General features: G+C 35.7%; 1 protein-coding gene and 1 long non-coding RNA gene across 8 annotated transcripts; both read right to left on the bottom strand.

Annotated features, from left to right (window-relative positions):
• Positions 1-670: 670 nt before the first annotated feature.
• LOC113290252 lies at positions 671-4,086 on the bottom strand. Of its 7 annotated transcripts, none has more exons than XR_003331537.1 (5): positions 3,695-4,086; positions 3,496-3,553; positions 3,083-3,211; positions 2,472-2,578; positions 671-2,103 (listed from the first exon to the last, which is right to left on the bottom strand). It is a non-coding gene; the product is annotated as an uncharacterized LOC113290252 (long non-coding RNA). The 7 variants fall into 7 exon arrangements; XR_003331539.1 differs by having other exon boundaries at positions 3,083-3,293; XR_003331540.1 differs by having other exon boundaries at positions 671-1,910; positions 1,994-2,103; positions 3,083-3,553.
• A 1,641-nt stretch (positions 4,087-5,727) lies between these two features.
• LOC113291913 lies at positions 5,728-9,517 on the bottom strand. Its single transcript, XM_026541394.1, has 6 exons — positions 8,771-9,517; positions 8,088-8,687; positions 7,058-7,683; positions 6,651-6,935; positions 6,469-6,574; positions 5,728-6,240 (listed from the first exon to the last, which is right to left on the bottom strand). The coding sequence occupies exons 1-6, from the start codon at positions 9,515-9,517 to the stop codon at positions 5,728-5,730; spliced, it is 2,877 nt and encodes a 958-aa protein (XP_026397179.1).
• Positions 9,518-9,912: the final 395 nt, after the last annotated feature.

Genomic DNA, 9,912 nt, shown 5'->3' on the forward strand with positions numbered 1-9,912 from the left:
CATGTTCTTTGGTTAATGTAGTCATTTATTCCGTAAGATTTTCCTTATGTTGAGTATTTGAACGGTTAAGTTAGTCATCTCCATGTGATTGACTTAGTCGTAGCTCCGTGAGTTTACTTATGTTGAGAACTTTCAATTAAATTGATCACTTTTGTGGTTTGATTTAGTTGCGTATTCCAATTGAATTAATCATCACTAGTACAAAAATAGGCTTAGGTGACAGTTCAAAACTGTCACCGTAATACTTATATGACAGTTCTCGAAAAAATTTGGACTGTCACCAAAGCCTCTGTTACAATAGGTCTTTAAGAAACTGTTACGGATTCATGATTGTAAGGTGACAGTTTATTTCACAATCTGTCATTATTGAAGACTTACGGTAACCTTTTATTAGTAAAACTGTCATCAAAAACTTAGATTCTTGAACTGAAGTAACAGTTTTTTCCTGAACCTGTCATTGTTGACATGTTACGGTAACATGTTTTGAAGTAAAACTGCTACCGTAAGTTCTATTATGTGACACATTATTTGTTAAAACTGTCACTATAGAGTAGACCCTCTTTTATTACGTCTTCCTGTTAAAGTTACTGGTCACATGCTCAGTGAGAAAATTAATATCGAAATTACAACTGGGGAAATATCGTAGTGTTTAAATTGATTTAATTAGTAGGGAACTAAAAATTCCGAATAAATAAGTTGATTACAAGTTAATGTAAGATGTAGTTTACATATTTCAATATACTTAACAGGAAAGTATTCTTAGTGCTGGCTAAAAGAAATTGACAAAGAAATAGGAAAGGATATCCATTTTTCGTAAAGTTCATCGGAATCTACTTTCTTCATGTTTTGATACCCAAAGATGGACCAACACACCTGCAACTTCATGCACCAATGATTGAACCGAAATTTGGACAAACACAATCATGTCACCAACACTTTGACTTGGTTTATTATCCATGGTCTCTTCTTCATAGCACTCGAACTTCCTCCGAAAAATGAATACAAGATAATTACCCAAAATTACATTTTTAAAGCAACAACACACAAGCTCTTTTATTAATACAATAACGAATAGCATTAAACAGTGCCAGAAGAAAACGTTAGCAGTAAGCAAGAATTTAAAAACTTAAAATTACTAATACTCAGACTCCTAGATTTCCCAAACATCTCACCACATATTCTAACTGAACCACCCCTATCTCTCTTAAAACTATCTCACATGACATCTCTAATACTTCATATCCCAGAATGTAAGCTCACAGTTCAAAATTTTGAATAACCCATTTATGATTCCAAATTGTAGTTAAATGGCTTGAAATTTTAATTAGCCCATACATATTCCAATTTTGTTGATTTCCGATCTACATGACTTTAGTTTTCAATTGGAAAAAACAGTGCTGATAAGAGCAAGGTAAATAGCATATATAACAATATAGCATACTGAAGTCTTAAGTCAGAAGTAACCACTGGGCTAGATAGCCTAGATGTATGTTTTCTGGTGTTTTTCAGGCTGGTACTTACTATGTAAAAACGCTCGGATTATGATGTGTTCGGGCCACATATATTTTGTACGTGGCCCCTCTTCATATTTTGACACGTACTCATATTCAAAACCTGCCCCCTCTAAATATCCGTAATTGCTTTACCTTTTTGAGAAAAAGTAGGAAGTTAAGACAAAAAGTTAGGTAATAAGCTGTTTTGGAGAACAAAAAAACTATGTGTCACTATTTAAAGATGGGCCACATACTTGAATGATGTGGCACGACCACATCGTAACCGCACCGATGTAAAAAACAAATGTTATAACAACAAAAGTTGAAGAGGCCACAAACCTTTAAGTGAATTTTGCACTCTTATCAATCTAATTCATACACCGATTGAACTGTTAAAAGTTTCCTCGTGGTAATACGCTGCCGACCTAAATTAGATTTCGTATTAACAAACCACAATGGGAAGTAACAGCCTGATCAATATCTTTATAAAGAGCACATACCGTAAGCTTCTCAACAAGTAACAAATCAGGATTTAGAAAAATCACACGAGCAAGAGTCTGGAAAAGTTTTTTATCGCCTTCAATTGCATTTCTAGAGTAAAACTAAGTCCCTGGAAATCATTTAAAGTCAAAAGGTTACTAATCATAAATGAGAAGCCCTGAGCTAGCAATCTCTAACTAAAATCGCACAAGTGTCGTTACAGTTTATATACATCAATGTCTTACTGTCTTAGTTTCCCACGGTATGATACTATGAAAAAATGATAAAATGCTGGGCAAAACCATGCACAAGAATAGATGAGTAGTGACAAATACGCAAAAATCTATACAGGACTTGATATCCGAAACAAGAGACTTGAAGTAGTTTCATGAGGACAAAATAAATAATATTGTAAAACAAATATAATGAAAAACTTAACAGTTATTGTTCAAAAGTGAAGGAAAATAGGAACGACGCACAAAAGTATTCTGTTTTTACCTGAATAACTCGTCAACCGTAGGGATATGTAGATGGTGCTGCACCTTGTTTACGAAATGCAGAAATTACGAATCCAGTTTCCTCTGTTGGAACACAGTCACACATTTCTGCATCACATGATTCCATCAAGCATACATTTCAATAAAAATCCATCAAGCTCATAAACAAGCTGTGGTTTCTGATCAAACTCAATATCCACAAGTCCCCGGATAATTTTATCCACCATAAGGGATCGTCCATTGTTTAGCATCTTCAAAGATAATCTATATATCAGACGTAGGTAAATAAGCAAGAAAACCCTCTCCTCAATTGAGAAATATCTTCAAACATCTCAAATAAGTACTTAGTAATGGGTATCATATTTAGTCTCAAAAGAAGCAGTACTCAAGTATTCTGCAGATTAAACATAGCCTTGATAACACAATAAAGTACTAATTCCAGAGAGTCGAGTAGTAAGGGGTATAATATTTAGACCCAAAAGGAAAAGTTTTCAAGTATTCAGAAGATTATATGATGCGTGGATTACACATACTCTTCGTAGGTAAATAAGTTCATAACATCTAGAGAAATAGCGGAAGCTTTCATTTACATAAACTTTACTGCAATAATACCTTTTGGATTACACGACATCCATACATCTGAAGACTTGAAGGAAAAAAGTGGCCAACAAGTTGATATGCAAGTTCCTTTCTCTGCTCGGCACTTTCATGCTCAAAAGCTTCTTAAGTGAATTCCGAATTCTATAATGAATAGAGCCGTGTAGTAAGAACCAACAAATCCAATACCAAACTGAGTGCCTAATCAAAAGAGGCGCTAGAACTACTGAAAGAGTGAACAGAATATTTTATAAAAATAGGAAAAGGAAAATCTCAATATAAAATGAAAAACTTATAGGAAATCAAATATTAGGCGATGTCAATTGTTTCGAATAAAGGAGGGAAAACAAGAGTTGAACCGGGGACTGAACCAGATATTTTGTTGTCATAAAATCAAACGAAAGTAGCATAAGCAAAGAATTTTTTACCAAACTATGAGGAATCCAGTACAAAGGTCCTCCACCCGGTGAATGATAAGCTTGAATCCTACAATATCAGATTTTTCTATTAAATACTAGGCCTTCATACAAAAAAAAAACAGATTTGGAAAACGAACCTAAATTGAAAAAATAAGATACCCAATCATAAATTAGGGATTTCATCAAAATAAAAAACTAGAACATATACCTCGAAACATCATATGCTTTAGAATCTTTACGTCCAGCATCAACTCAATCAAGCAACAAAGGACCATAATTTTTCCTTAGAGATGAATCGAGATATATAGAGATGGGAAACAATTCATCTGGTTATCCAATAAAGAGAGAGAGAGAGAGCTTGATTCTGCACACGAGATCAAAGTTGAAATTTTTCAGAGCGAAACTGTGAGTGATCGTGAGACAAGGATCGAAGAAAAACATGAAACCCAGATCCCCAATTTTTCTAAGAAAAAATCGTGAAAGGAGGATATCTTCCTAGTGAGAGAAGGGTTGTTTGAGAGAGATGGGCGATGGTAATTAGAAAATAATAAGTTTTAAGTTCTTCCTACGGGTTTTTCGATAAAAATGAGAGGCAAAGGGATCGACTCAACAGAGACCCACTAACTGAACAGACCCACTACTGCTGGGAAAGGAGCGCAAACCAGCATCGTGTGTTTCAGAATTCTTTACGGGAGATATATGTATAATAGCAGTTTTGGATTTGAACAGTCACTATAAACTGAAGCGGCGGTAATTAAATAAACTGTTATATGTATATGTTTACACTTCGGTAACAGTTTTCACATGGAACAGTTACTATAGCTCGATAATAGTAACAGTTGTAAACTGTTATTATACATCAGTGCATGGTAGCAGTTTTCTTCAGAAACTGTTATCTTATAATTGTTCAGTAACAGTTAAAAACTGCCATGGTTGTTAAACACTAATGGTGTCAGTTTTAGTAAGAAACTGTCACCTATGTCTCTGAGCTTTTTCTTTTGTAACAGTTCATATGTGAACTGTCATAGTTTTGGATAGTATACACTACGGGAAAAATATACATCTACAACTGGAGATTTACAACACTTCGCTATACATCGTAGAAAGTCCTATGTTTTACAACTGGTTTCAAAGAAAGAGTTGTCGTATATCATCACTACCAACCCTTAGGAACAAGGGGTTGCGCTAAGAAAACAAACGACAACTCCTTTAGCAAAACTGTTGTGACGACATTTAGGTATAACAACTTCGTTTCATAAGTGTAGTGACTTAGCCTATCACAATTCTCACAAGTGTTGTTGAAGAACACAAAAATATGATAATGAAAAATACGTTAGAAGGGAGATTCGAACATGAACCTAATGCATGGATGTATAGCTCATCAACCATCCTTACAGTTCACAAGTTTGGGTTTTTTCTTTTTTTTTTTTAATAGAAACGTATAACGACACTTATAAGTGTTGTTGAAGTTAAAATATAGAGTGTGGGAAAAAATTAGGTTTGGGGGATTCGACCCTGAGCCTCCTATATGGAAGTCTACACCACTAACCATACCTACACTATCACAAGTTCTGTAAAGTTGGTGGTTCTTTAATATACTATTATGACAACCCTTCATAAGCGTTGTAAAACAAAATATAATGCTCAAAGCCGACTGAGCCGCAAAGAGCGCGAAGCATTCTCTGTAACCATATATATTTTCTCTGTAAATAATCACATATATTCTATAAGACCACCCGCTTTAAGCAAAGCATGCAACTGGGGAATTATGGCAAAAGTGTATCATCAAACAAACAAATATTCTGAAAAAAATTACCATCTCCAAACCGATATTCACACACAAATGATGATAACAAAAGCAGCCCTGAATTACCAACAATAGAACATAGAGTTTGATAAGTGATAAATACACAAGCCAATACAGAACTACACACTCAGCTGTAGCAAGAAACTTGAGAATAGCAGGAAACTCATACAGAACTACACACTCAGATGTAGCAAGAAACTTGAGAATAGTAGTTGAAGTAGATTACTGAGAAGGCAAATAACACCAAATATTGCTAAAGTAAGAATACAATACCGTAAAAACAATTAGCTACTGATCTAACTTGTGAACTTCTTTTTCTTCTTCTTTTTGTTCTTCTTCTTTGTCGGAACCACTATGGTATATTCCCCATCTTCTCTTAAGTAACTCTCGTTCTCGTCATCCATTTGGAAACCAAGAGTTGAAGTATCCACTGGTTAGAAATTTGTGTCATGCTTTTCATTGTATTCCTCTAATTCATGGAAACCCCTGGGCGGTGGTTTCACCATCACATACCAGTTAGATGTATTTGACTCTCGAGAATAGAAAAATTGTCGTGCTTGCTTTGCTAAAATGAATGGATCGTTACAGTATTGGTTCTTATGCTGCTTTAAATTGACTAATGTAAAGCCATCTTCTACCTTCACACCAAAATTGGTGTGAGCCCAATCACATTTGAATATTGGAATTTGAAACATATGATTGTAGTCCAACAATAGAATTTCTTCTAAAACACCGTAGAACCCACTAGTTTCTGACAATCCTGCAACTAAGGTTGTTGATTCAATTGAAACTCCACTGTTTTGTGTGACTCTCTTAACATCCTTCGTAATAAACCTAGTATTATTGATAAGCAAGCCTTTATATGATATGAAGTTTTCCAACGGCCCATATGACAACCATTCTACCGTCTGTGATATTGGCATGCCTTGTTCAATTTGCATCTTAACCTACAAATGTATAATCTCAGGACATAAGAATATAACTAAATTTGTTATCTAAGCATAAGAAGTTAGATTTATATGATGGTGTGCCGAACATGGATTGTTCTATGTGATAGAATGAAACAAAATCACACGCATTCGTGTTTTTTGTAGTAGTTTTCCGCAGCAGAAAAATGTCCAAGTGTTTAAACTATACTAAGATGCATAATCTGACTAAGATTGGACTAAACATACCTTTTGTTGAAACCAATCTGCAAATGTGTCAGACTTTATGGAATTGAGTTGGTCTTCACTAGTAATTGCCCTCCCAGCAGGAGATTTTAACTCGTCCATATGCATTCTAAGACAAAATTCAAATTAGAAAATGAAGTATTAATTGACAGACCATTTTTAATAAACGTGAACATCATACTTACATCATATATGGGTCAATTTCGGGTGTGTTAAAAAGAACATATCTGTGAGCTATCGTTAACTTCTCACTATCCATACACACTTGGACACCTTTAGAAAGAGGACGTGCTGCCGGTGTGGAACCATTTTGAGTGTTTTTGTTACGCCTTTGCTCTACTCCTGTTTCAGCTGCTTGGGCCTTACGAATATCAAAATACCTAACACACTCCATTCCAAGATAACACTCGGCTATACAAGCTTCAGGTTGTGCATAATTCTTTACATATTCTTTGAATGTCTTCATATACCTAGGAAAGTCGAGTATGCAACAATTACTAGTTAATTAAATATTAGTATCTCTAAGATACAAAGGGCATAACTTTCTACACGAAACCAAAAAACAGAAGTAATATAAATTAAATTGGCATACCTTTCAAATGGATACATCCAACGATATTGTACAGGTCCACATAATCGCACTTCTCGATCTAGGTGAATTGTCAAGTGCATCATGACATCAAAAAGTGACGGAGGGAAGTACCTCTCAAACATACACAAAGTCTCAGAAACTTCTACTTCAAGTTCTATTAATCTATGGAGATCAACTGCCCTTTGGCATATTTCGTGAAAATAAGAACATAACCTGAAAATTGCCTCCCTTGGCCCTACAGGTAAAAGTCCTTGCAAAGCAACGGGTAATATTTGTTGCATAAGAACATGGTAATCATAAGCCTTAAGAACACCTAAGCAACCATCTTTTGAGAAATGCTTTCTACGATCAGAACTAAAACCATATGGAACCTTTAAATTTCTCATCCTATTATACAATATAGCCTTTTCCTTGTCATTTAAACAGTATGGTGCTGGTGGAAGGATCGTTTTTCCATTTATCTCTACTGGATGTAATTCTGGTCTTATTCCCATACTCTTCAGATCATTGCGGGACTTTAGACCGTCTTTTGTTTTGGACTTTATATTCAATATGGTACCAATAATACTTTCGCAAACATTTTTTTCTGTATGCATAACATCAATATTGTGCCGTAGTAATAAATCCTAGGAAGATGGAAAAACCCAACATTAGTAATTAATTCTATAAAGAAATAAAAGATCAGACATTTAATCTATGTGAAAGTTATAATGTCATGCTGTCGAATCTTAGGTAAGTAATTAATTCTATTATAATGTCATGCTGAAAAAAACAGAAACAAAATGCTCATTGTACTGAAAATACACTATTATATGTCAATTATGGTGCAATCAAACTGATGCTGCTGATGCTTTATCACATTGGGAAAAGTACTCAGATGCATTATACTTCCCAAACACTATATCAAAAGAACGAGTGTGCCATTTAGATTGCATTTGTTGATAATGTGAAGTTTAGAGGCTAACATGGTGCAAAGCAGAAGAACCCATAGCCAAATATTAACAAGTAAGTTTGAAGTTATGGAACTAACCTTCCAGTAAGGCAAGTCGAAGAATATTGACCGTTTGTTAAACACCCGAAGTTCAGTTTCATCATCATTTGCACCAGAAATAGCCGCATCAGCAACAGCATCCCTTTTCCGCTTCCCACATTTAGAATTACCCACATTTGCACTTGCTGCCGCACTACTCTTGCCCTTATTCTTCTTCTTTTGCTCTTTCTTTTTCCTTATCTCCTCCTCGTTCTTCTCCTCTTTCCCAAAATCATTTGTAATACTATTCTGACATTCAAGTGTCGCAGCACCAGACATAACAGGTGGCTTTTCCTTCCTCTCAATCTCTCCATTAAACCAGTCTTTTTTCTGCCGAAGAGGATGATTATGACGAAGAAATCTCCTATGATTCAAGTAGACAGTTTTACGACTAAATGCCAACCAGTTTGAAAGTGTATTTTCACCGCAAAGAGGACATGATGCCTTCCCTTTATACGTACATCCAGATAAATTACCATATGCAGGGAAATCGTTTATTGTCCACATTAATAACGCCTTCAAGTTAAAATCTGTTTTAGTAAACGAATCATATACCTGCACCCCTTTCTCCCACAACTCAAAAAGATCATCAATCAAGGGCTGCAAGTATACATCAATGTCATTACCCGGTTGTTTTTTTCCTGGAATCAGCATGCTCAGAATTATGTTGTCACCTTGCATACACAACTGAGGGGGAAATTATAAACCACGAGCATCACTGGCCAACAACTGTGGGCTGCGGAAAGATCACCAAATGGATTAAATCCATCAGCAGCAAGCCCAAGACGCAAATTACGGGGATCTGAAGCAAACTCGGGATACTTTGTGTCTATGTGCTTCCAAGCCAAAGAATCTGTTGGATGACGCATCTTCCCATCCTTACTCTTGTTCGTCGCGTGCCATATCAACTGCTCAGCCAGTGCTGCTGATTGAAACAATCTTCTCAATCTCGGCACAATGGGGAAGTACCTAAGCACCTTCACCGGTATCTTCTTTTGCGGCTTGTCTATCATTTCAGCATCGTCCATGTTAGATGTGTCTGCCTTCCACCTAGAATAATGACATTTAGGACACTCGTCTGCATCTTTCAAATCTTTTCTAAACAAACAACAATCATTAATACAAGCATGTATTTTCTGGTAAGTCAATTGATAAGATTTCAGGAGCTTTTTCACTTCATATGTTGAGCAAGGAAGACAATGATCTGGCGGCAACAAGGAACCGATTGTCTTGAGAAGTTCGTCAAAAGATTTCCTAGATAAACCATTTACTGTCTTGTGCCTATACAATTCAACAGTGATGGATAACTTTGTGTGTGTTTTACAATTAGGATATAACGGTGGGTCCGCCTCTTCCACATGGTTTTCCAAACCCTCATCTTGCACAGGTTCATGTCCCTGATCGATATGTGCATCAGCTTCAACAGACATCTATATGATATGATCCCCTTGTTGCTCCCTCTTGGTGTACATCAGTAGAAGTGTGTATAGTCTCCCCGTGAAAAACCCACTCAGTGTATGTAGGATCCCAACCTCGTTTCAGGAAGTGAATATGCACTTCTTTCGGAGGAAGTGGGAAAGTGAGATTCTTACAATCAACACAAGAACAACTGAATTCAGAAGGATTTCCAAGTCTCTGACAAACGGTATCTATGAAATTCTTCAAGGCCTAATGATATGGAAGATCACCCATACATGAAAGAACGACAAAATAATTAATCACGGAATAACACAATAAAAGAGGGAAAACCAATGTAAAGAATGTAATATTCTACAGTGAACAACATATTAACCTTGGCCAATGAACACAATCTTTATTCATAATT

This window comes from Papaver somniferum, chromosome 6 (assembly GCF_003573695.1).
Source record: "Papaver somniferum cultivar HN1 chromosome 6, ASM357369v1, whole genome shotgun sequence".
NCBI lineage: Eukaryota > Viridiplantae > Streptophyta > Magnoliopsida > Ranunculales > Papaveraceae > Papaver > Papaver somniferum.

Excerpts from the sequence above, each read along its gene's own strand:
- LOC113291913 (XM_026541394.1), bottom strand. The coding sequence starts at position 9,517 with ATGTCTGTTGAAGCTGATGCACATATCGATCAGGGACATGAACCTGTG. Across the intron at positions 6,575-6,650 it reads GAAATTGACCCATATATGAT|AATGCATATGGACGAGTTAA; the intron begins GTAAGTATGATG and ends ATTTTGTCTTAG. Across the intron at positions 6,241-6,468 it reads CAGATTGGTTTCAACAAAAG|GTTAAGATGCAAATTGAACA; the intron begins GTATGTTTAGTC and ends ATACATTTGTAG.